The sequence below is a fragment of the Coregonus lavaretus genome (genome assembly GCF_964263955.1).
Source record: "Coregonus lavaretus genome assembly, chromosome: 5".
NCBI lineage: Eukaryota > Metazoa > Chordata > Actinopteri > Salmoniformes > Salmonidae > Coregonus > Coregonus lavaretus.
In genome coordinates this window covers 64,722,983-64,750,184 of record NC_139992.1, presented here as the reverse complement: position 1 = coordinate 64,750,184, position 27,202 = coordinate 64,722,983, and the positions used below count along the sequence as shown (strand labels likewise).

The 27,202-nt window shown below is 42.3% G+C and overlaps 1 protein-coding gene across 4 annotated transcripts in view; it reads left to right on the top strand.

The window, feature by feature from the left end:
• Nucleotides 1-1,114: 1,114 nt before the first annotated feature.
• The window catches only part of LOC311129551 (pre-mRNA-processing factor 40 homolog A-like), a 33,458-nt gene continuing 7,370 nt past the window's right edge, over nt 1,115-27,202 (top strand). Inside the window, exons 1-26 of one of the 4 annotated variants that reach the window (XM_084161861.1) lie at nt 1,115-1,239; nt 1,988-2,065; nt 2,184-2,327; nt 3,873-3,956; nt 10,938-10,956; nt 11,062-11,084; nt 11,186-11,227; nt 11,498-11,608; nt 12,161-12,281; nt 12,530-12,554; nt 15,354-15,575; nt 16,004-16,109; nt 19,508-19,572; nt 19,687-19,851; nt 21,184-21,292; nt 21,552-21,702; nt 22,198-22,331; nt 23,863-23,977; nt 24,201-24,292; nt 24,553-24,669; nt 24,871-25,008; nt 25,351-25,446; nt 25,540-25,638; nt 26,130-26,226; nt 26,352-26,413; nt 26,520-26,681. In XM_084161861.1, coding sequence (XP_084017987.1) covers nt 1,237-1,239; nt 1,988-2,065; nt 2,184-2,327; nt 3,873-3,956; nt 10,938-10,956; nt 11,062-11,084; nt 11,186-11,227; nt 11,498-11,608; nt 12,161-12,281; nt 12,530-12,554; nt 15,354-15,575; nt 16,004-16,109; nt 19,508-19,572; nt 19,687-19,851; nt 21,184-21,292; nt 21,552-21,702; nt 22,198-22,331; nt 23,863-23,977; nt 24,201-24,292; nt 24,553-24,669; nt 24,871-25,008; nt 25,351-25,446; nt 25,540-25,638; nt 26,130-26,226; nt 26,352-26,413; nt 26,520-26,681 — 2,580 coding nt within the window. In that variant the 5' untranslated portion in view covers nt 1,115-1,236. Of the gene's footprint in view, nt 1,240-1,987; nt 2,066-2,183; nt 2,328-3,872; nt 3,957-10,937; nt 10,957-11,061; nt 11,085-11,185; nt 11,228-11,497; nt 11,609-12,160; nt 12,282-12,529; nt 12,555-15,353; nt 15,576-16,003; nt 16,110-19,507; nt 19,573-19,686; nt 19,852-21,183; nt 21,293-21,551; nt 21,703-22,197; nt 22,332-23,862; nt 23,978-24,179; nt 24,293-24,552; nt 24,670-24,870; nt 25,009-25,350; nt 25,447-25,539; nt 25,639-26,129; nt 26,227-26,351; nt 26,414-26,519; nt 26,682-27,202 lie in introns of all 4 variants that reach the window. The other 3 variants (XM_084161860.1, XM_084161863.1, XM_084161862.1) reach the window with 3 other exon arrangements.

The window sequence follows — 27,202 nt, the reverse complement described above, 5'->3', positions numbered from 1 at the left end:
CGGCCCCAGGTGGTGAGGGTAGGCAATAACGCCTCCGCCATGCTGACCCTCAACACGGGGCCCCTACTGTACTCCCTGTTCTCCCACGCCTGGTTGGCCACGCACGACTCCAACACCATCAAGTTTGCTGACAACACCACGGTGGTAGGCCTGATCACCAACGGCGATGAGACAGCCTACAGGGAGGTCGGAGACTTGGCAGTGTGGTGCCAGGACAAAAACCTCTCCCTCGAAGTCAGTAAGACCAAGGAGCTGATCGTGGACTACAGGAGAAAGAGGGGAGAGCACGCCCACATCGACGAGGCTGTAGTGGAGCGGGTTGAAAGATTCAAGATCATTGGCATCCACATCACTAAGGACTTAACCATGGTCCACACACACCCGCGTAGTCGTGAAGAGGGCACAACAGCACCTCTTCCCCCTCAGGAAGCTGAAAAAATGTGGCATGGGCCCTCAGATCCTCAAAACGTTCTACAGCTGCACCATCGAGAGCATCTTGACTGGCTGCATCACAGCTTGGTATGGCAAATGCACCGCCCTCGACCCAAAAGAACTACAGAGTATGGTGCAGACGGCCCGTACATCACTGGGGCCGAGCTCCCTGACATCCAGGACCTCTATATCAGGCAGTGTCAGTGGAAGGCCCGAACAATTGACAGACTTCCACCACCCAAGCCATAGACAGTTCACTTTGCTACCATCCGGCAAATGGTACCGGAGCATCGACTCTCGGATCAACAGGCTCAGAGACAGCTTCTACCCACAAGCCATAAGACTGCTAAATAGTTAATTAAATTGTTACACAGACTATCTGCATTGACCCTATCTCGCACTGACTCTATGCATACTCACAACACTATACATATATACAGTACCAGTCAAAAGTTTGGACACACCTACTCATTCAAGGGTTTTTCTTTATTTGTCCTATTTTCGACATTGTAGAATAATAGTGAAGACATCAAAACTATGAAATAACATATATGGAATCATGTAGTAACCAAGAAAGTGTTAAACAAATCAAAATATATTTTTTGATATGGTCCAGTCTTTCAAGAATCCATGAGTTAAGAAAAATCTGTTGTCTAACCGACAGAATGACATGTTACAATCTGTGCGCAGATGGTATTCAGAAACTTTGGTTCACCTTTGCCCTTTCATTCAGAGGCAAACTAACCAATCAGATCGCAGGTTATTGTGGAGTGGCCAGATCTGGACGCTCACCGTGAAGTCAACATGGTGAGTACAGTTTATTGATAATATGTCCATATTTTGAATTACTAGCTAATTTAAATCCCCTACTGTATGGAGTGTTTGCCATAAACAATCGTTGTATGAAAGGGGATAACCCACATAGCTGTATTTAATTAGCTTGGTGTGTTTCTGCAACTGTTATTAGCCGGCTAGCTAGCTAAGCCAACAGTTAACGTTAGCTAGCTTGCAGCTGCTCCGCTAACGTTAGCCTTTTTCAGTACCTAGCAAAAGTTAGACAAGCGGCAATGTGGGTAATGTGGATGAGTTAGACGTGTGTGAACAAATCACGTTATCTAACTAGCTAGTAAGATGTTGGGGTTGACACTCCGCGAGAATAGCAGCTAGCTAGTTAGTCAATGTATTAAATAGTTAAGGCTAGCTAGGTAGCTATGTTTGCTAGCATTGGCGGTAACTGTATTAGCTATCTAGCTAGCCTGCCTGTTATTAGCAAAATTGGGTTAACTAAACAGCCCGCGAGAAGCTAAGGGTGTATTCATTAGTTGGATTCCGTTGCAAAACGTTTCGCAACGAAACCGTCTAAGCGTTTACTCTAGGAACTAAACGGAAGCATACATCGCAAACAGGGAGGGACCGACCTGAATTTGTCCAATACAAACTCGTTTAAATTGCAAAACGTTTTCCGTTTGGAGTAGGCCTAGTACAGGACAGGTTTGAGCCATATTAACGTACAAGCTGTAACTATAAATGGGGTCTCTTGTTCATTCATGTCCAGTCTTCAGATGGTAATAATGGCCAGAGCCAAGCACCTCCTTTTGCTGGTGTCCCACCCTCAGGCATGCCACCGCCTTTTGTAAGTTGGTGTTGGAAAACACCCGTATCTTCTATGTGTTCCCAATGGCATCTCAAAATGGGGTCACATTGAGTGTGTTGAATCTCACAGCATGTCATTCTTTTTTTCACCTGTCTAGATGGGACCACCTGGAATGCCGCCTCATTACCCACCAATGGGAATTCCACCCATGGGACAGAGGCCTCCCAACATGGCTCCCATGCCGCCTGGCATGATGCCACCTGGCATGATGCCACCTATGGGAGGGCCACCGATGGGACAGGTGAGCCGACTATCAAGCTTTAAGATGTCATGATCACTTGTCGTCCCAAAACATGGGCCACACCCTTAAAGATCAATCATTTGGAATTTGTTGGAATTTTCCAGTTTAGCTCTCAACAACCTAGTACACCAATGCGTAGCCTCTTATAGTGATTAGATTTTAATTAAACGTAGGCCTATTGAATTTTGCTGGAGACCTAGGAAGTACAATGTTGGAGTTGGACCAGAAGCTTAGCTTTGGGTGACTCTTTAGAGTGTGTAGCGATGTTATTTAAGTACCACTACCTTTTCCCAAGAGTCGGTACAAAAATATTCCAATCACTTGGGTTGTACTATTTGCTGCCAGCATACACTAACACTCTCCTCCTTATGTATCTGGACAGTGATGCAAAATTGTAAAATTTGGCTCTATACTCCAGCATTTTGGATTTAAGGGCCCAGTTCAGTAAAAAACGTGATTTTCTTGTGTTTTATATATACTTCCAAAAGAAGGTTGGAATAATACTGTGACATTGTGATAATGGCAGAGAGGTTCGGAACTCTCTTATTGGTCTATTAACTTATTTAGGCTGAAATTTCAAGCGGCCTTTTTAAACAGCTCTTACACTAAAAGAGCATTATCATAATTTTCACAATTTCATAGTATTATTCCAACCTTATAGTGTGGAAATATATATAAAACACAGGACAATCACATTTTTGATTGCACTGGGCTTTTAAGAAAAATCATGAGTGAAAAATCATTGAAAATGATGAGTGAGAAAGTTAGAGGCTACAACAAAACATGCTAACCTCTCACCATTAACATTTTCGTCATTTAGCAGACGCTCTTATCCAGAGCGACTTACAAATTGGTGCATTCACCTTATGATAGCCAGTGGGATAACCACTTTACAATATATATATTTTTTTTGGGGTGGGGTAATGGGCGAGGTTAGCATTTTTTTGAGGGGGGTATGATCTTTGCCCCTTTAACTTCCTCACTCATCATTCATGATTATCCATAATCATGGTAGCATCCACATTGATGTAGAAGTGTTCACAAACATCTCTTTTTACTAAAAGTGAGTCAAAAATGACTACATTATTCACCATTCACTTCCTATTGGGCAAAAGTCTAGAGCCCTGGTATGCCTCAAATAAAAGGTGACATTCTGTACTGTCGCCTCATATGAAACATTTGATCTCAAATCCAAAATGCTGGAGTATAGAGCCAAATTCCAAATGTTAGCGTCACTGTCCAAATACATACGGAGGGGAGTGTGTGATCTCATTATCCAAATGAAAAAGGTGTGATCCTAGATGTGTGTGATCCAGCTGCCTGCCTGAGAAACGGGGCTCAGGTGGCGGCGAGGAGCTGCAGATTGGAGCGTCACTGCTTCACAGATCACAAGCTGTGGCTCCGTTCGCACTGTATAAGACTCAGTCAGTCGCTCTCACCCTGCCACGGCTGCTCTCACTGTGTATTAATACCCAGTGTGCCAGGCGGGCGGGAGGGAGGGGGCTTAACGGGTCCGATTAATATTTCATGATGCTCTTTTATTAGATGCCAGGCATGATGCCACCTATGATGCCCGGGATGATGATGCCCCCTCACATGCCAGCTGCGGCGATGCAGCCAACAGGACCGGTAAACTCACTCGCCTGCCTCCTCCACTGCCTCACTGTTGTGCTTTACACTTTTTTTAAAAATAGAGCCCACAAGTTGTCAGGCGTGACACCATTAGCTAACACGGCAAAGTGTAGGAACACTTACCAATACAACTTGAACATGTACATCCCATCTCCATGATAATTATACATTTCTCATTTTAAAAACTTAATTAGCAACATCTTTTCCTCATAGAAATGTACAGGTACACTTGATCTCTTACAGGGATGCAAACTTGCCACTTTTTGGCGATATTCACCATTTTGATCTCAAAATAGGTACTCCATGTGAATCGTGTAGATCCGTAAAAAAGAGTTTGAGGTGGAGGTCTGACAGTGCGCAGACGCAGTGTATCATCTATTGAGAGATGAGTGCTTCATCCAATATCATGTGTGACAGCTGTGAGCAGCCAGCCGCATCCCCTAACCAGCCATTAGCCAACTCAGCAGCTTCTCTCCGTCCGTTCTTTCGGCGCATCTCCATCAGTTTTTAAATGTTATTTAGCCGTGATGGAGAGCTGGGGTGTGCAGACAGTGATGGGGTTTCTGTTACAGCCTGCAGCGCGAGCAAAGTGTATACTTAGATATCTTTTAATTTTGCCTGTAAGAACAAGCAGGCCAGTCAGACTTCGCTGTGACACAGCCTCTGAGTGCTACTGCCATAGAGGAAAAACGGAGCAAAGTGACAGTCAGTCATGCTTGCACCTTTTACACCACAGGTTACTAACCCAAACCCCATTCTACTGTGAATTGGCACACATACTACAGTGCCTTGCAAAAGTATTCATCCCCTTTGCCGTTTTTCCTATTTTGTTGTATTACAACCTGTAATTTAAATGGACATATACAAAATAGTCCAAATTGGTCAAGTGAAATGGAAAAAAATAACTTGTTTCTAAAAATTAAATAACGGAAAAGTGGTGCGTGCATATGTATTCAACCCCTTTGCTATGAAGCCCCTAAATAAGATCTGGTGCAACCAATTACCTTCAGAAGTCACATAATTAGTTAAATAAAGTCCACCTGTGTGCAATCTAAGTTTCACATGATCGCAGTATATATACACCTGTTCTGAAAGGCCCCATAGTCTGCAACACCACTAAGCAAGGGGCATCACCAAGCAAGCGGTACCATGAAGACCAAGGAGCTCTCCAAACAGGTCAGGGATAAAGTTGTGGAGAAGTACAGATCAGGGTTGGGTTATAAAAAAATATCAGAAACTTTGAACATCCCACGGAGCACCATTAAATCCATTATTTAAAAATGGTAAGAATATGGCACCACAACAAACCTGCCAAGAGAGGGCTACCCACCAAAACTCACGGACCAGGCGAGGAGGGCATTAATCAGAGAGGCAACAAAGAGACCAAAGATAGCCCTGAAGGAGCTGCAAAGCTCCACAGCGGAGATTGGAGTATCTGTCCATAGGACCACTAAGACGTACACTCCACAGAGCTGGGCTTTACGGAAGAGTGGGCAGAAAAAAGCCATTGCTTAAAGAAAAAAATAAGCAAACAAGTTTGGTGTTCGCCATAACCATGTGGGAGACTCCCCAAACATATGGAAGAAGGTACTCTGGTCAGATGAGACTAAAATTTAGCTTTTTGGCCATCAAGGAAAACGCTATGTCTGGCGCAAACCCAACACCTCTCATCACCCCGAGAACACCATCCCAACAGTGAAGCGTGGTGGCAGCATCATGCTGTGGGGATGTTTTTCATCGGCAGGGACTGGGAAACTGGTCAGAATTGAAGCAATGATGGATGGCACTAAATACAGGGAAATCCGTGAGGGAAACCTGTTTGTCTTCCAGAGATTTGAGACTGGGATGGAGGTTCACCTTCCAGCAGGACAATGACCCTAAGCATACTGCTAAAGCAACACTCGAGTGGTTTAAGGGGAAACATTTAAATGTCTTGGAATGGCCTAGTCAAAACCCAGACCTCAATCCAATTGAGAATCTGTGGTATGACTTAAAGATTGCTGTACCAAGACCGAGTTTGGGAAACCCTGATCTAAGTGATTGGTAGATGGTATTCAGCAGTCATAAAAGTATGCCTTATTTACATTGAAGAACTACTAAAATAGTGATTTCGTCAGGCCACATAGGCAGCAGCTCTATAGAGATGAGATGATGACTTGAAATGAAATAAAACATATGTAATATACACAACTGAAATATTTTATTAAAGGAAACTAATGTGAATAAATTATGGTTAAGCAGTAATGGGCAGACACTACCATCATGGGACTTTTATTAATTGTTTTATTCTGTATTACAGCATTCAACCCACACAGTGCATTTAATGTAAAACCATTTTTTGAATAGAAACCGAAAACTGTGATTATGTAAGGGATTCTGACATTGAATTCTACCGTGCTAATATGCTCTAGAATGCCCTTCAAGCCAATCAAAAACAAGTATTCAACAATGCCAAGGTATAATTTTTCATAATCTAACCGAAATCAACCCGATCTCAAAAAGCACTAATCGCTCAGCACTAGAAAGTATTCAACCCCCTTGACTTTTTCCACATTTTGTTGTTTTACAAAGTGGGATTGAAATTGATTTAAATCTACACAAAGTACTCTGTCAAAATGGAAGAAAATGTCTAACATAATTGTTTTATTTTTATAATGTATTGATTAGATAAATATTCAACCCCCTGATTCAATGTTAGAATCACCTTTGGCAGCGATTACAGCTGTGAGTGTTTTGTGGTAAGTCTCTAAGAGCTTTGCACACCTGGATTGTACGATATTTGCCCATTTATTATTTTAAAACTCTTCAAGCTCTGTCAAGTTGGTTGTTGATCATTGTTAGACAGCCATTTTCAAGTCTTGCCATAGATTTTCAAGCCGATTTTTAAGTCCGCTGTAACTAGGGCATTCGGGAACGTTCAATGTCGTCTTGGTAAGCAACGCCAGTGTGTATTTGACCTTGTGTTTTTAGGTTATTGTCCTGCTGAAAGGTTAATTTGTCTTCTAGTGTCATGTTAACCATTGATCCAGTATCTGGGCAGAGGAGGAGACAATGAATATGACTAGTCTCCTCTAGCCCAGTTAGCTACCATTTATTTTCCCATTAGACAGCTCTGCAAGCATTATGTCAAAATGTGTTCGTTACACACCAAATATGGAGTTTCGCTGAGCAACTATCGTCATTTACTGATGTCACACCCGGTATATACTTCCAAAAAAGGTCCAATAAAATTTTACAAGCAACTGGGGGGGAAAATGGTGTCTGGAAAGAATCTATGTATTGTTTCTGACCAAGTGCGCATGCGCCAAATCCACCTCTTCGGCACCTCCAATAAATCATTAATTACTGCCACTCACATGTCGGCTGATCCAGCAGCAGTACAGTATCCCAAAAGAGCACTGATTTTATCACCTACAACAATGTATGAACGTCATATCAACCTGTTTGACACGCGCTACATGGAAGGTAATAATATTTAATGTAAGTAAACAATATAGGGTATGTTTTTCCAGCGATCTTTCTGAAGAGGTAGATTTGGTGATGCACAGTTGGTAAAAAACAATACATAGACAAGACATTTTTTCTGTTGCTTGTAAAAAATTATTTGGACCTTTTTTGAAAGTACATACTGGGCGAGACTAGGGCTGTGTCGGTCACAAAATTTCGTCAAACGGTGATTGTCAAGCAAATAACTGTCAGTCTCATGGTAATTGACAAACACATTTAGCATCTCCTGGCTTCCACACACAGCCTACAAGACACTGATGCAGACCTTTGGAACATCTACATTTTAATAAGTCTAATAAATCCATGTAATATAGCCTACACCTTCACAATAAATCCATTATTTATTTTAGACAGGTCTAAAGAAGCATGATATGAAGAAAATGTAGTCTATTTCAGAAGAACAGAATAGCATACTCTGAGTTGTCCTTATGTCAGGCCCTGGTCTGTCTATGCCATATGGATGTGGGCTACACTAGTTCATTTAGCAGACAAGATTTACTTAGAATTCCGTGACATTATTTTATATTATTTTATAGTATGAAGAATACAATTGAACATAGCGGAATAAAATAGAAAGGATATTTTCTCCAAACAATTTGAGGGAGTGCGCACATGCGGTTATTCTATGTTGAGCTGTTAACAAAGAAACAGGTACTCCTATATGCTTAATTTAGAGTTATTCATGTAACTTTAGTTGTGATACAAATGTTGGGCTATATGTTTAGATTTTATATACATTGTAAGGCTGCATGATGCGACTCTAATGATGATTTGAAAAAAGTTGCTTGAAAGGCATGAGCTCTGCTTTGTTTTTTGTGCAGGCTGTACACATTTCATCAGTCTCTCATTCACAATTCGACAAGCACTTGATAATGCCTCGAATTTCACGGCGGCATCCCCTTTGTGTGGCCATAATGAATCCTAAAAAAATCCATGCCTTTAGCAGCCAGTGGCCGTTGTGCCCTTGGCCCGGAGTGCTGCGTTGTGCCCTTCTCCCTGAGTGCCGCGTGCTCCGAACCACGTCTCACTCACATGGCTCTCCATCACGTGATCTGGTCTTTCTCACAGGCTACAAGTGAAGACCGACACATCGGGGACGCAACTGCGTGCGTCCTTATCCAATTCCGAGGTGCATATTGAAGAAATTGGAAGAACTGTCCACATTTACTTTTTGTCAGCCAACAAGATGAGTAGGCCTAACGAACAGCAAAAGCACTAGCCTATGTCAATCTACTATCCCCCATTGTACAAAAGTTGACCTATTCTGTGCGAGAAATAAATATTCCAAACATAGTCTGGGACAGTTGTGGGATGCGATAGATCCCAAATTAATATTAAGCACTAGCATCCCAAAAACTTTTTTTACACAATGTGGCTGATGCAACAGATCAGAACGTTTAGCTTAAAATGTTGATAAACTATTAGTCTATTTCTTCACATTATAAGCGCAGCAATGCGTGCACGGCGGTAGGCTATAAGCGCAAATGTTCTATTAGCGGGAAAACACCATTATCAAAAGTGACCACAAATGCGATTATGCATTTAATGCTTTTATTATAAAGGTGCATTTTTATGGTGAGAATTATCTTCCCCAAACTCACGCGCTGCTTATGTATGCCAGTTAGGCTCTACACCCCTTGTAAAGCGGATTAATGTGCTTAATTTTAAGAAGTTATTTGGCCACATTAGTTGTGATACAAACCTTATGAAAACATATAGGCCTATGGGCTAGGCTACATGAGGTGTGCAACTATGATTTGAAAAAGTCGCAAAAAGGTATTGATTCTTGCCTTACGCTGGCCATCATTCACAAGTGATAATATATCATTCACAAGTTATAGGCTAATATTGTCACCCATCAGACTATTCTTGATTTAATCTTGTCTTTACATATACTAAATAATATATGTGTGAACTTTTGTTTTGAATTAGAATGGACCATTATCATGCACCTATCTCGAAGCAGGGGCAGGGTAAAAATGTCATCTATGCACTTAAATAGCGAATGGGGCGGCAGGTAGCTTAGTGGTAAAGAGCGTTGTGCCAGTAACCGAAAGGTCGCTGGTTCTAATCCCCGAGCCGACTAAGTGAAAAATCTGTCTGTGCCCTTGAGCAAGGCACTTAACCCTAATTGCTCCTGTAAGTCGCTCTGGATAAGAGTGTCTGCTAAATGACTAAAATGTAAATGTAAATGTTTTCCCGTGGTTCATTTTCATGCCAGCCAGGTAGGCTATACTCCTGTTGTAAAGATAAGCAATGTGCTTAATATTAGGAAAGTTGAAAAATAAATATAGTAGGCTTAGCCAATAGAAAGCTGATGGGATCCTCCTCTATTTAGTAGAGGCCATCACTCTGTTTTCTCACGCAATTGCATAGCCTATATAAATGTTGCGCAACATGAGCACATGTGCTCTCATGAAGTGTTTGATTCAATTTTCGATTACATTTGTATTGATGTCAGAGTGATTAGAGGGACAATAGAGTGCTGAGTACCAGGCAGTTAGCAAGTTTGGTAGGCTACTAATGACCATCAGCAGCATCAGAGCTTGGAGAAGCCTAATTACCGTGACTAAACAGTCACATGGAATTTGACTGCCTTCATGACTCATGACCGCCGGTGTGGCGGTGATACGGTCACCGCAACAGCCCTAGGCGTGACAGCAGTAAATGACGATAGTTGCTCAGGGAAACTCCATATTTTGTGAGAAACTAACATATTTTGACATAACGCTTGCAGAGCTATCTAATCAAACCCGTTATCAAAGTTGACAAGATATCATACCCGTTCACAGGGTTGGTTAACTCTGGAGATTCCTTTGGTGTCTAGAGAGTTAAGCAAATCAGCCTTTTAATTTCCTTGCACAAAAAAATCCACTTTGACATTGAGGTAGATCAGTGACACAATCTCAATTTAATCCACTTTAAATTCAGGCTGTAACACAACAATGTGGAAAAAATCAAGGGGGTTGAATACTTTCTGAAGGCACTGTATATGTCAGTTTGCTTTGGATAAATGCTATCTATAGTAGAGTGGAGTAGCTCAAATGAATACAATTTGTGTCTCAGTAGACATTCAAAGTGCTTCGGGGATAAGATCATTTCAATCTTAAATTGGAGAAAAGTCAAAGAAAAACCTTTTTTTTTTCTTTTTTTTGTCACTTAAAACATCTTGTTAAATGGAGCATCACATCCTTACACTTCAGGTTTTTCCCTCAAGCAAATGATTGAGTGATTTATGGAAGCTACATTTCAGTCTGTGTTTTGCTTTTGACAGCAGCCAGCTGTTTAACTCTATGCACTAAGAGCTGCAAGCTGTCAAATAAACCTTCCACCTGTCAACTCGGATGTATCAAGACCACAGAGATTTTTGTCTTTGTGTTAGACGCTCGAGGGTACAAGCTTGTGTTGTGTTAATGAAGCAAATTCAGGTCATAATCATTTTGTTAACTAATAAAAATATATCTTCCACAGCCTGGAGTGGACACAACTGGTAAGGCTTTGAATCAATCTATTCTTTAAATTTAGAGAGAGCTTTTATTTTTGTCGTCCGAGTGATTTGATGAATTCTAATTATTACATTGTTTTTTTTTTATAGTCACTGCTGTGCCTGGAACAGTTGTAAGTACAGCCTAATTTCTGTGGATAAGTTAATTTAATTTCATGTAATGATCTCTAGCAGTATCTAAATGACCGACCCTGCTATGTGTAATGTTCAACAGGGTACCACAAATGGCACGCCACAGGATGACCAACCGAAGAAGGTTAGTGAACATTTTGAAGTGGAAGCCTTTACTCTTCCTAACCGCAGATGGACCATTGTTTTCTGTCCAAAGATATAGCCTTAATTGAATTTTGTTATAGCCTTCCAGCCATCGATGGAGATTTTTTTTTTTGATTAAATACTGCTTGGTTAATGGTTTGAAATATAATACTTTCCTTGCAAATGTAGAATTTGTATCACAGAGCCATTCATTTACCTGTTGCAAGGGTGTTGTCGAGTGGTGAAGGCAAAGTGTTATTGTCATCCTCAGAAGTCTCTGTGGACAGAACACAAGTCTCTGGATGGGAAGACCTACTACTACAACACAGAGACCAAACAGTCTTCTTGGGAGAAGCCTGACGACCTGAAATCTCCTGCAGAAGTAAGGCCTTACAAACTGAACCCCCGTCCCCATCCCTCCCCCCACACACGCTATGGCTGCATCCTAAATGTCACCCTGTTCCCTTCATAGTTCACCACTTCCCTTCATAGTGCACCCGTAGGGCTTGTAAAAAATAAAACATTTGTGCTATGTAAGGAATAGGGTACCATTTGGAACGTAACTACTATCCCTCCCCAACTATCTTCTCATTAACAGTAGAGGCCATTCCCAGGCTCTCTAGCCACTGCCACCATTTGTGGAGCGTGTCTAGACCATACCTGGGTTCAAATACATGTGTATTTGTTATTTAAATACTTTTTTCTGTGTATTTTAGTATTTTCAAATACACAGCCCAAAGCAAGTACTTTTATTTTAGTATTTAATGGTTATTTGTAAAAACCTAATTGTCAACCAAATTGTTTTTGAAAGTATTTTCAAATACTGAATGTCTGAATACTTGTTTTGAAATGTATTGAAAAGTAATTGAAATACCTGATAGTATTTGAACCCAGGTCTGGTAGAGAGACACAATTTTTGCTTTGTGCTTTGCAGCAAATGCTGTCTAAATGCCCATGGAAGGAGTATAAATCGGACAATGGCAAAGCGTACTACTACAACTCCCAGACTAAGGAGTCCCGGTGGACCAAACCCAAAGAGCTTGAAGATCTGGAAGGTGAGCCTGTGCATTAATGATCCTTTTATAATCTACTGTGAAGTGATCTACCAGGGGTCGCATTTACTCATCCTTTAGACCAGTGTAAATAGCAGGGGGTCGTCAGACAAAAACAGCTACTGGTAATCATAGATCAGTCTCATCCCTTTGCATGAATTCATCTTTGCACTATTCATTCTTAGACATGAAATGTGTTCCTCAAAGTTTCCTGCGAGGCATTGTTAACAGGTGTATCTCCTCTCTTTTAGCCATGATAAAAGCAGAGGAGAATGGGTAAGAGCTGCTTATTATTACCACTACTCTACAGTTTGCTTGTGCGGTAGGGTTGGGCGATATTACGATAGCATCATATATCGACGATGATTGACAGCCATCATCGACGTGGACAACATTGTGATGTCACAAACGATGGTTTAGCCTTTGAATTTGAACGGAGTCGGGCAGCGCACAACAGCGCAACATGCCAAATGGCCTATTCCCTATTTGCCATAGCCTACAAAAAAAAATATGTATTCACTAACTGTAAGTCGCTCTGGATAAGAGCGTCTGCTAAATGACTAAAATGTAAATGTAATAATGCAAGAGAACAATGTAGATTGTAGACAACGGAGAGCACCAAAGCAGCGCAAAATGTCAGATAACGTGTTTTTTTTCCCCCTCTCCTCTCCAATGTTGGATGATCATGGGCCTTTTGCAGCGGACACTCCGTTGTCTGGCTTATTGTTTAAAAATCTTGATTTCCCTTTTTCTCCCCAATCCCCATTCAATTTGAATGATCAACCATCGAATGAATCTATAGGCCTAGCGGAGTTCTACATCAGAAAGTTGTTTGCACAATAGCCTAAATAAAAACATAGTATAGTAATAATGAGAGAGAGAACAAACAATTGCAAGAAAGAGTAAATGAATAGGAAGTTTAAACAAACCTGATACGTTTCTGCTTTACTTGATCAAAGTTTAGGCCAAGTAAATTGTTCCGTTGGAAAATCCATCCTCGCAAACCAAACAACATAGGCCTACTACTCATACTGTCAAAGGTTGCAGTAAATGTTACTTTGGTATTTTATTAGGATCCCGATTAGCTGTTGCGATAGCAGCAGCCACTCTTCCTGGGGCCCACACAAAACCTAAAACATGAAATAATACAGAACATTAATCTGCGAGAACAGCTCAAGTTTCGGAACTACATAAATGTAAAATGTCACTACATATCAATACATACACACAATATCTAGGCCAAATAGGGGAGTTGTGAGGTGTCGCTTTCTGTTTTTTTAAACCAGGTTTGCTTTTCTCTTGAGCAATCTGAGATGGAAGGGAGTTCCATGCAGTCATGGGTCTATATAAAACTGTATGTTTTATTCAATTTGTCCTGGATATGGGGACTGTGGAAAGACCCCTGGTGGGGTAAGTGTGTCAGTGCTGTGTGTAAGTTCATTATCCAAACAATTTGGAATTTTCTACACATTCATATTTATTTATAAAAAGAAGTGATGCGGTCAGTTTCTCCTCTACTTTTATCCAAGAGAGACTGGCATGCATATTATTGATATTAGCCCTCTGATAACAGTGAAGAGAAAGACATGCCACTTTGTTCTGGGCCAACTGCAGTTTTTCTAGGTCCTTCTTTGCAGCACCTGACTTCTACAAGTTACACTTATGAATTAATATTTATAATATTGTCTAAGTGTTTATTAATGTCCTTGAATTTGCTCAACGGGCATTACACAAGCTCCCGCAGCAGTGCTTTCAATAAGCGGGAATACAAAATAAATGCATTTTGAATAGCTTACTAACAAATTGTGCATTAATATCAACGCCAACAACAATCAGATACAACAAATGATTGTAAAACTTTATAAAACTTGAAAAAGGAATGAACTTGGCTTAGGCCCATTATCCCTATGTCTTTTATATCAAACTGTAAAAATCCTAAATATTCAAGTTATAAAATAAGTATGAAAATAACCAAATAGTGCAAAAAACAAACAGTGCAAATAAGTATTTCAAGGCTTGACAGAATGTTTATTTCGAATAAGATGCATCTGGATTTAAAAATAGGCTATATTTAAAACTAAATAAAAAGTACAATGAGGAACCATTAGGTCTAGTTGTTTTTTACCCTGTCGTAGACCTATCTAAAGACTTGGGAGTAGAGTGACAATATTTCCTGCTGTACTGAAAACGCGTTCAGACGGAGTGCTTGTTGCACAGATGCATATGTATTTTGGGTGACGTTGGCCATGACTGGAAAGCGACCCTCATTTCCTCTCCACCATTCTAGGTGGGTCATCGTCTCCTCCGATGGCATCTTCAATGAGGTAGGCTGGGTGCTCTGCTCTGGACCGCTGTTGCGACTTTCCTTTACCAAGGAAAACTAGTGTTTTATTCTTAACAGGGATTTAATGATATTGTTTGTGGCTTTTGTAACAATTTAAATGAGAAGAATTACATATAGCCTAGTTTAAGCACTTAATCATAACCAATGTGTGACTACAGTCCAGATATTGCGTCCGTCCCGCGACTCGACCCCTCCGTCCGCCCGACCCACAGTTTATAAGTTAACTATCGAAGATGTGCCAAATAAATTATCTCCAGCTCAGGGCTCCAGCTATGCATTTGGTTTGCTAACTTGCTAGTTAAGTGGCTAGCTTGCAAGATCAAACTTCTTGGTTACAGCAGAGACAATCAATCCCCCCCTGGATCAAGATCCCTGCTGCCTACATAGTTTTTTTTGGGGGGAAGGAAATAGCGCCCCTTGTGTGCACTGCCTGTAATACCGTATACCCAATATGGTACAGGAACGGTATGAACATCTGGATACCGCCCAACCCTACTCTACAGACTGTATTACCTAAAGGAAAAAATATATTTGTAGATGACGGAACACATTAACTTCATCAAATGATCAGACATCTCCTGTAATCTTGGTCTATTATTTATAGATCTATGAGAATGGAATGTCGTAATTATTGTGATATTGAAGAGGCACTCTCCTGTTGTTATTACAAAGAGCATCATGGGGAATGCGCTATCAAGGTCCTCCGTCACTACTAACTGAACTGATTGCAGGACATCGGAGGTAGGCGCTCCTTGCACTGTTATCGCCCCCACCCTTCAGCTCGACAGCGCTGCTGTCATGGCGACCATGATGATGGAAATGCCGGTCATGATGCCGGCTACAACAGTTTCGGAGGAACAGATGTCCCAGGTGCCCATGCATGTAGCTGAGGTCAGCGCTGACACGCCTGTCAACTCCACAGAAGACGCGGCCGTCATGGAGGCCTCAGCCAGGTACTACAGCCCATTTACCACCAGAGAGTATAGAGACAGGCCCACAGCACAGGCTTACAATGAACTCACCAGGAATATTACTCTACTGTAATAAAGGCACCGACCCTAATGTACAAACCTATGGTAAACATCAGCTTTTCCTGTCAGTGGGGCAACCTACATTATCAGAACACATACCGTCATTGCCAGGGGCTGGTCTAGTGGTAATGTGCCACCCATGGACCACATATGCCCTTGAAGTAAAGTTTCCCTTTTACTTATCTCCCCATCTCATATTCTAATCCAAATATGCCAATAAAACTTCAAAATACCCAGAGCAATGTATCTCTAAAAAAAGAACACACACCATCAGACTACCAAAAACCTTGGTGCTGTTTTATCTGAGGACATTATTAATATATTTTTCTTCCTTTCTCTCTTTCCTTTAGTAATGACGCTTCAAAGGACGAGAGGCCAGAGCTGGTGAAGAAAACGTACAAGTGGAACACGAAAGAAGAGGCCAAGCAGGCCTTTAAAGAGCTCCTGAAGGAGAAGGTGAGGATTCCATATGGGATTTCATTACTCTCTGGCTGCTCAGTCGGGACTCCTGCATGAATCATCAGCAATGTGTCATCCCAATGGTCATTGGAAATTATATAATCTGAACATTACATCTCGCTCATAAAGGCAAAGCACAGTCATCAACCGTGTCAATGAAGCCCCTGCAGCTTGTGCGAGCCGGAACGACTCATAGGGCAGGAGCCTATTTCCTGTTTCTGTAGTGTGAGGCAGCTTGATGTACAAGTACACCCCCTGGACAGGACACTAGTCTATCACAGGGCCTTACCCCCAATCTATCTCCTTAATGCTGAGTGCTAAGCGGAGACGCATCAGGTCCCATTTTTACAGTCTTTGGTATGACTAGGCCAGGGATTGAACTCACAACCTTCCAATCTTAGGGCGGACACTAACCACAAGGCCACTGAGTTGGTTGCAGCTCTCCTAGCTAGCCATCAAACTGAATCTCAACCACACACTTTTGTCTGAGATCCACTTTAATCCGGTTTGATAATAAGGTGCTCGTAGCGCTGTAATGACTCGACTGTAATAAAGGTGGAGTGTCCTCCCACCTAAAGATTGTTTACCAATATGGCCCTCCTGGACTCCACACTTAATCCATCTCACTCATCGTGAGCACTCTCAGGTTTTAGCATGATTGCTAATCCTCACCGCGCCTCCTGTTGCTGTGGCGGTGGATGTGTTTATTTTGACCAAGGAGGTGGCTCAGCACAGCTATATTTAGGTATTTTTAATTTGGCACACAAAGCTCCTCTGAGATTGCGCTCACCGTTTCCCTGCGAGATCTTAATGGCTCTGTCTTTATGATTAGCGTTATTGGATGAAGGCACGGGTCCGGATTAAGACAGCGGAGAGTGGCGTGCTCCACTGGGTTAGAATAACTCTGGTTGTGTCTCAAATAGCAGCCTATTCCCTGTATAGTGCACTACTTTTGACAAGTGCACTTTATAGGGAATAGGGTGCCATTTGGGACTCATACTGTGACAAGGCAAATGCATGCCCAGAAATCATCTGTTCATAATGGATGAATGAGTCGCTCTACTGGAGAAAGGTAGGCAAAAAGGCCACTTACATAAGCTGTCTCTCTCTGGCATTTCTTTAAATTATTGGTACTCAACCCCTCTTAACCCTGCATCCTATTAGTAATTAAAGATGCACTATGCAGAAATTGCTCTGCCATTTCCTGGTTGCTAAAATTCTAATAGTAAGCCTAATTTCAGTTAATGTGACAAAACTAGCAAGTATAGTGTAGAGAATCATTGTACGGTGATCTAATTCACTGTGAAATATATTTTATGCTGGTGTACAAAAGTAAAAGACTAAAAAACTAAACTTAAGAACTGGAATCATAGAAATAACACACACAGAACAGACCTACCGCTTCTTAGACTTGCTTTCAATGAGAATGACAGATCTATAACTCAGATTTCTATGTGAATTTGGTCGGCTCGCCCAAAAAGTTACATATTGCAGTTTTAAGAAAATGTATCGCCTTGGATGGAACAAGCCAGAGAATCTTAGCACCACTCCTTGTTGCATCTTTCAGATAGGCTACACATGCATACATGTTCCCATAAACGGCAGAACTGGTTTAAATGTATTTTATTTTGTTCCTTATTTTACCAGGTAAGTTGACCGAGAACACATTCTCATTTACAGCAACGACCTGGGGAATAGTTGCAGGGGAGAGGAAGGGGGATGAATGAGCCAATTGGAAGCTGGGGATGATTAGGTGGCCATGATGGTATGAGGGCTATATTGGGAATACATGTGTATTTGAGTATCTGGTATTTAAAATACTTTTTGTGTATTTAAGTATTTTCAAATACACAGCCCAAAACAAGTACTCTTATTTGCACATTTGAATGGTTATTTGTAAAAACCAAATAGTCTGCCAAATTGTATTTCAAATACACTGACTCAAATACACACTCAAAATGGCCAGAAACAAATAACTTTCTTCTGAAACTCGTCAGTCTATTCTTGTTCTGAGAAATGAAGGCTATTCAATGCAAGAAATTGCCAAGAAACTGAAGATCTCGTACAACGCTGTGTACTACTCCCTTAACAGAACAGAACAAACTGGCTCTAACCAGAATAGAGAGAAGTGGGAGGCCCCGGTGCACAACTGAGCAAGAGGACAAATACATTAGTGTCTAGTTTGAGAAACAGACGCCTCACAGGTCCTCAAATGGCAGCTTCATTAAATAGTACCCGCAAAACACCAATCTCAACGTCAACAGTGAAGAGGCGACTCCGGGATACTGACCTTCTAGGCAGAGTTGCAAAGAAAAAGTCCAGTGTCTGTGTTATTTTGCCCATCTTAATCTTTTCTTTTTATTGGCCAGTCTGAGATATGGCTTTTTCTTTGCAACTCTGAAGGTCAGCATCCCGGAGTCGCCTCTTCACTGTTGACGTTGAGACTGGTGTTTTGCGGGTACTATTTAATGAAGCTGCCAGTTGAGGACCTGTGAGGCGTCTGTTTCTCAAACTAGACACTAATGTATTTGTCCTCTTGCTCAGTTGTGTACCGCGGCCTCCCACTCCTCTTTCTATTCTGGTTAGAGCCAGTTTGCGCTGATCTGTGAAGGGAGTAGTACACAGCGTTGTACGAGATCTTCAGTTTCTTGGCAATTTCTCAAATAGAATAACCTTAATTTCTCAGAACAAGAATAGACTGACGAGTTTCAGAAGAAAGTTATTTGTTTCTGGCCATTTTGAGCCTGTAATCGAACCCACAATTGCTGATGCTCCAGATACTAAACTAGTCTCAAGAAGGCCAGTTTTATTGTTTCTTTAATCAGCACAACAGTTTTCAGCTGTGCTAACATAATTGCAAAAGGGTTTTCTAATGATCAATTAGCCTTTTAAAATGACAAACTTGGATTGGCAAACACAACGTGCCATTGGAACAAAGGACTGATGGTTGCTGATAATGGGTCTCTGTATGCCTATGTAGATATTCCATAAAAAATCTGCCGTTTCCAGCTACAATAGCCATTTACAACATTAACAATGTCTACACTGTATTTCTGATCAATTTGATGTTATTTTAATGGACAAAAAAATTGCTTTTCTTTCGAAAACAAGGACATTTCGAAGTGACCCCAAACTTTTCAACGGTAGTGTATGTGAAAGTAATTGAGATATTTGAACCCAGGTCTGGTACACGAGTGCATAAATTCAATATGTAGGCTACTCCCAGCACAATGTATTGTTTACTGTTGATGGAAATGTAAGCTGACCTCATACACAGCTTTGCTACATATGAGCTGTAATGGAGATTTATACAGCTGGGTTGATTTGAGTGTTGACTAGAGTACTCCATATATGAATCAAATCTTAATGCTTGATATCCTCTTTTCAAATTTCAGGGCGTTTCATCCAATGCGTCTTGGGAACAAGCCATGAAAATGATCATCAATGACCCACGCTACAGGTACCCACCCACCACCTTGGTTTTCTGATTATGCTAATGTCGTACATGAATATTAAATTACTTTTCTAACCAGCTGTTTGATGTTTATTTTTTCTTCCCTTTTTTACATTGAAGTGCCCTGCCCAAATTAAGTGAAAAAAAGCAGGCCTTCAATGCTTACAAGGTGCAGACAGAGAAAGAGGAGAAGGAGGAGGCCAGGCTCAAATACAAGGAGTCCAAGGAAACATATCAGAGATTTTTGGAAAATCACGAGAAAATGACATCTACCACCAGATACAAGTAAGTGCCTTTCTTGGCGAAGTCAAGTTGTGTCCGAAATGGCACCCTATTCCTTATAATATAGTGCACTACTTTTGACCAGGGTCAGTAAGAATAGGGTGCTATTTAAGCCTCAGTCTCTATACTCCTTTGTTTCTGTCATTGATATGTGGTTCCTAGAGTTGCCAATATGTGGAACTATTGAGATTATCAATGAAACCACACAGACATGATCCGAGTGAGTTACTGGCTAATGTGTGACCGGAGCCCCGACAATATGCCCCCGCTTAATCATTGACGCTGACCTTTCTGTGGTGTAGTGTTTGTGGTAAGTCCATGGCCCATATCTAGCCATACCAGATGTATTATTTGCGGATGAGTAGACCCTAATAGTACACATCCAGAATAAATCGCAGGCAGATTGGTTTATGAACTTCCCCCAACCCTAAAATGAAACATTGCTTTATCAGATAGATTTAGCATTTTGACTAACCCTGCATGTGAATCCACCATATTCATTACCATTTTACATTTACATTTAAGTCATTTAGCAGACGCTCTTATCCAGAGCGACTTACAAATTGGTGCATTCAACTTAGGATAGCCAGTGGGACAACCACCACTGGGGGAGGGGGGGTGTAGAAGGATTACTGTTATACTATTCCAGGTATTCCTTAAAGAGGTAGGTACCATGCAGTCTCTCTCTGTCTCTCTCTCTCTCTGTGTTTCTGTCTGGGTGTGAACTGTAAAAGTCACTGACATGGCTCAAGGGAAAGTGATCGACTGGTGACCTTGACAACCAACCAGTTTGGAGGCCACTGTTGTCGTGGCGACTCCATGTTGTGTGTGTGTGCTGGGCTAGCCTAGGATGAACAGCTGGGGGGTGACATCAAGGTTGTCTGACTCTGTCACGTTACACTCATCCTAGAAATACTACTTCTCCGCTGGCCTCACTGCTAGTATGGAGTACATGAACTTGATTTGGTTTACCTACGTCATGAGGTATTTTAAACACACGTTTCTTCTCATGAACATTGTAGGTACATTTTTTCTGTCTTGTAAAAGTTCAAAGTGAAATAGTCTTTCTTGGACAATGTGCAATTTTCTCAGTCGCAGCAGCAGTGCTTTGAGACGGGCGAGATCAGGAGAAGTGATTATTATAGCTTGTGTAATGCTGCCCTCGTGTGGAGTAGTCATTGCATTTGGATTCCCGATTTTCAACTTATTCCCTCTTGATTCTGGGAATTTCCAAATGGGATTTCAGGGAATTTGGGGAAAGTTACCGGATTTTCGCAACCATGTTTGTCATGCATGTCATGTTTTTTCATGACCGTGGTTGTCTCTGTGAACCAGGAAAGCAGAGCAGATGTTTGCAGAGTTGGACGTGTGGAGCACCGTCCCAGAGAGGGACAGACTGGAGATCTATGAAGATGTCCTATTCTACCTGGCCAAGAAGGAGAAGGTCCGTGTTACTGGGTGCCTCCCAAATGGCACCATATTCCCTATATAAATTAGTTTGAGTAAAATAATTGATTGGATCCTTTGCTGTCTGAAGAACACAGTAATACTATAAGGTTATTATGCAGAGTTGCAAATTGCAGTACATTTTACAACCCTACCATTATCTGTCAGTGTGTGGACCTCCGTCTAACTAACGTCTGTTCCATCCTTGTCCTGTGTTTGTATGTATGTATGTATGTATGTGTGGGTGTGTGGTATAGGAGCAAGCCAAGCAGCTGAGGAAGAGGAACTGGGAGGCGCTGAAGAACATCCTTGACAACATGGCCAACGTGACCTACCGCACCACCTGGTCCGAGGCTCAGCAGTACCTACTGGACAACCCCAACTTCGCAGAGGACGAAGAGCTCCAGAGTACGCAGCACACTGTCATTCATACTGGTGTGCGTCCCAAATGGAACTCTATTCCCTACATAGGGCACTACTTCTGAGCTGCACTCTATAGGGCTCTGGTCAAATGTAGTGCACTATGTAGGGAATAGGGTGCCATTTGAGACACAACCTTACTCAGAGCGCTGCGTTCATATAACTAGAGCAGTAGAGCCGTTACATGTGCGTCATTAAGAAAGAAAGATTCCGTCTGTGAGTTTGAATATGTGAACGACTGAACAGGCTGATTAGCTGAAGTCGCTAACTGACTGCCCTGTACAGTCAGGTGCTGTGGTTTGCACCGGTGCAGCTGTGTGAGTAAAATAGTGATTCCATTTTATGTGAGTGCTCTGTTGACTCCCCCTCTCTCTTTCTGTCTCTCCGTCTCGCTCTTCTGGCTTTCTCTGTCTCTGATCTCTCTCATTTTCTCTCTCTGTGTCCTCTTATCTCTCCTCTCTCCTATCTCCATGTTCGGCTCAGACATGGACAAGGAGGACGCTCTGATCTGTTTCGAGGAGCACATCCGAGCGCTGGAGAAGGAGGAAGAGGACGAGAAGCAGAAGACTCTGCTGAGGGAGAGGAGGAGACAGCGCAAGAACAGAGAGTCCTTCCAGGTGAGAAAGCAGGTTGAGAGCTTCAAGTTCCTTGGTGTCCACATCACCACATCACCAACAAACTATCATGGTCCAAACACACCAAGACAGTCGTGAAGAGGGCACGACAAAGCCTATTCCCCCTCAGGAGACTGAAAAGATTTGGCATGGGTCCTCAGATCCTCAAAAAGTTATACAGCTGCACCATTGAGAGCATCCTGACTGGTTGCATCACCGCCTGGTATGGCAACTGCTCGGCCTCCGACCGCAAGGCACTACAGAGTGTAGTGTGTATGGCCCAGAGGAAGGCCCTAAAAATTGCGAAAGACTCCGGCCACCCTAGTCATAGACTGTTCTCTCTGCTACCGCACGGCAAGCGGTACAGGAGCGCCAAGTCTAGGTCCAAAAGGCTTCTTAACAGCTTCTACCCCCAAGCCATAAGACTCCTGAACAGCTAATGAAATGGCTACCTGGACTATTTGCGTTGTCTCCCCCACCCCCCCCCCCCCACCCCCACCTACCCACATGTACATATTACCTCAATTACCCTGACTAACCTGTGCCCCAGCACATTGACTCTGTACCGGTACCTCCTGTATATAGCCTCGCTACTGTTATTTTACTGCTGCTCTTTAATTATTATTATAATTTTTCTTTTTTACTTATCTATTTTTTACTTAATACCTTTTTTTCTTAAAACTGCATTGTTGGTTAAGGGCTTGTAAGTAAGCATTTCACTGTAAGGTCTACACCTGTTGTATTCGGCGGATATGACAAATACAATTTGATTTGATTTTGAAAGACTGGCATACTCTACCCCACCGTCTAGCATTTTGGAAACATTGTGTAGACCGTAGACAATCCTGATACGAAATGGCAAGTGCAAACCGAGCCCTTTGCTGTCAACCAGAGTCACACTCTCGGAGGGTGTCTCAGGGGCAGTAGGGATATGGGAAGAAAAACATTTTCCAATCACACATGCGTAAAATACACACTTGTACATTTGTGAAATAGGACAAATATAAGCACCCACCTCAATATTATATTATTATTATTTTATATATATCACACACTACAATAGATACAGCAGATTTTTAAAGGACCAGATATATATATACAGTAGTTGTCTGCTTCATGTTTTCTTTTTTAACCATGACAACCCTAAGGGCAGCACGTAGCCTAGCGGTTAGAGCATTGCTGGTTCGAATCTCCGAGCCGACATAATTGCAGATTTAGGCTGTGACCCCCCACTCTCCGAGGGTGTGGGATATGCAAAAAAACACATTTCCAAGTCACACATGCACATAAATTACACGTGTGTGTGTAATATGACAAATATAAGCACCCACCCCCAAATTCTTTTTTGCATAAAACTTACCCTAACCCAGACTAAAGAAAAAGCCAAATGGACAGTCAGGAGTTTGACTGTAACACTGTGCTGGAAAAGTACAGGAATATAGGAGAGAATGTTTGTGTGTAAATCCCTCTTGGGGACAAGTGACATTGGTCATTTCAGTTGATTTGCTGAGCTCAGCCTTGTTGTTTTCCCCAGAAATTCCTGGATGAGCTCCATGACCATGGTCAGCTCCACTCCATGTCTGCCTGGATGGAGATGTACCCCGCCGTCAGCTCAGACATCCGCTTCGCCAACATGCTGGGCCAGCCAGGTACGACCACGCTCTCTGCATGCGCACTCATGCACTTGTACACACATACTCATGACACTCACTCACACGTTCTAAGCCACCGCGTTGATATTGTCAAATCATCCTATTGTTCTGGTTCATGGGCGATGCCTTTTTAAAACTCTTTAGTGTTGTCATAACCATGTGTTGTCGGAGCACATCTTGAATAACATGTGCATGTTAGTTTATGGTGTCTATTCTGCAGGCTCCACTCCCCTCGATCTGTTCAAGTTCTATGTGGAAGACCTGAAGGCTCGCTACCATGACGAGAAGAGGATCATTAAGGATATCCTGAAGGTAAGAGATGTTACCTCCTGTGTTTACTGCCACATAGTGATCGAGACTCAAATGGCACCCTATTCCCTATTTAGTGCACTACTTTTTACCTATATTTTGCATTATTTTTCCGGTTTAGTGCACTACTTTTGAGTAGCTAGAGTAGGGTGCCATTTGGGACGCATTTAAATCTACTTTACAGTGTAGATATTGTCTAGTAACCACTTTGGATTCATGTGCATTTCATGAACTTTCTTTTTGTCACTTTGTTCCTCCCATAGGACAAAAGCTTCTTGGTGGAAGTCAACACTAGCTTTGAAGACTTTGGCTCTGTGATCAGCTCAGACAAGAGAGCCATGACGCTGGACGCAGGCAACATCAAGCTGGCCTTCAACAGTGTAAGAGCTCTGCCATTTACACCCGGCTTGTGTCCCAAATGGCTCCCTATATAGTTCACTACTTTTGACCAGAGCCCTATGAGCCCTGGTCAAAAAGTAATGCACTAAATAGGGTCGCAAATCATTTCACTGACGATCAGTGACCCCGCTGTGCCTCTAATAACCACTGTGCCCTCCCTCTCGCCTCCTTTACCCCTGTAGTTGCTGGAGAAGGCAGAGGCTCGGGAGAGGGAGCGGGAGAAGGAGGAGGCCAGGAAGATGAAGAGGAAAGAGGCTACCTTTAAGAGCATGTTGAAGCAGGCCACCCCGGCCCTGGAACCAGAGGCCACCTGGGAGGGAGTATGTGATGATATTACCGTTACCTTAAACCACAGGTGTCAAACTCATTCCACGGGTTTTCGCTCCTCCCATGCACTTGATTGATGAATTAAGGTCACTAATTAGTATAGAACGCCTCTCACCTGGTTGTCTAGGTCTTAATTGAAAGGGAAAAAACTAAAACCTGCAGACACTTGGCCCTCCATGGAATGACTTTGACACCGCTGCCTTAAACACACACACACACACACGTATTGGTGTTATCAAGGGGCTACGGTCTGGCACATTATTTGATAATCATGCAAATTGTCGAAAGCAAACCATTTATTTTCTGACTTCCTATGTACTCTTTGGTCGTCGTAGGTCCGAGAAAGGTTCCTCAAAGAATCTGCGTTCGAAGACGTGACTCTGGAGTCTGAGAGGAAAAGGATATTCAAAGACTTCATGCATGTTTTGGAGGTAAGACACCTTTAACTCTGTTAACCTCTGTGGGGAAAATGTATCCAAGAATGTCGGTGTGTGTAACCATCCTGACATACTGTACACCAACAGCACGAGTGTCAGCATCATCACGCCAAGACCAAGAAACATTCCAAGAAGTCCAAGAAGCACCACAGGAAGCGCTCCCGCTCCCGGTCTCGATCGCGATCGGTCAGTATGCCCTATCACCGCACAGGCCAAGCCCCCCCCCCCCCTCTGCTCCCTCTATGGCCCAATTCCAAATCAACACATAGACCCACCATATACACTTGTGGAGAGATTTTGATTTGTGACCAACTGTTTATTTATTTAGTCATTTCTTTCATGGGGTGGGGGGGGGGTAAAATATACATTCATATAATTACATATACAGTTTCCATTCATTTTCGATTTGTTATTTTCCACATACTGTATATTTACTTGTGGGCTGCCACTCAAAAAGAACAAAAGTAATAACAAATAAAAAAAAGTTACATAAATACACTGTAGATCTGCCCTCGGCTAGGTGGACGTTTCACCATTATACCAATAAAGTCGTCTCGGATCTCCACAAGTGCATAGGCTGTATGGGGGGGCGATTTGGGATGAGGCCAGTATCTGTATCAGCATGACACCTGACCAGACAAACCTCCCTCCTAATACTCACACACTTCTCTCTGCAGGGCTCGGAGTCTGAAGGTGAAGACGATTATCACACCAAGAAGAAGAAGCACTCACAGTCCAAGTCCCCGTCCGAGCGCTCCTCCAGCGGCGAATCTGGTCAGTGCTTTTTCACATTGACAATCCTTATACGTTTATGCATTTTCTCATCACAATTACATGGAAGAAATGTGAAGAATTGTGTGGCGGCCATTTTCTGACATCCCTGTCTGTTTGGTCAACAGAGAGAAGTTATAAGAAGTCCAAGAAGCACAAGAAGAAGGGGAAGAAGAGGCGTCACAAGTCGGTAGGTTCTCAGGACTGAACTATATTTTTGGAGGAATGTTTGGGCCACTCGGGAAAGAATGTGGTGCGCTATGGCTGACCATGTGCTGGTTATTGTGACCTTTCAGCAATCTCCTGAATCCGAAGGCGAACGAAAAGAGAAAGGAAGAGAGAGGGACAGCAAGCGTGAGAAGGACCAGGAGAAAGAGAAAGAGAATGACAAGTCCCGGGGGAAGAGTCGTTCTGACTCCAAGCAGAAGTCGCCTAAAAGGAAATCTACCAAGGAGGAGGTGAGTCGTCCCATTCCGGTCACTGAACCCAGCCTGGGCTTTTAAGGCCTAAAAAAAATACACCATTCCAGTAAACAACAGTGGTACTGCTATCGAAGCATTTTGTCTCATCCTAGGTGCAGAGGTCTTCTCTACTATCCTCCTAGTGCATCCCAAATATCACAGTATTCACTATATACACTCCCCTATGTATTTATTCGGACAGGGAAGCTAAAACGTTTAATTTGCCTCTATACTCCAGCATTTTGGATTTAAGATCAAATGTTTTATATGAGGCGATAGTACAGAATGTCACCTTTTATTTGAGGGTATTTTCCGTTTAGAAATGAAAACACTTTGTGTATCTAGTCCCCCCCCATTTGAAGGTGTCATACGTATTGACAAATGTACTATGTAATAACCCTTGGCCTACAATGGTCGCGCCCCCGCCGAATCAAATTAACATTAAAAAAAAACATAAATCTGTCTGTTTTAAGCTAGAGATATGTTTTTTTGGGGGGGATGGGCTGAGTCTCAATCCA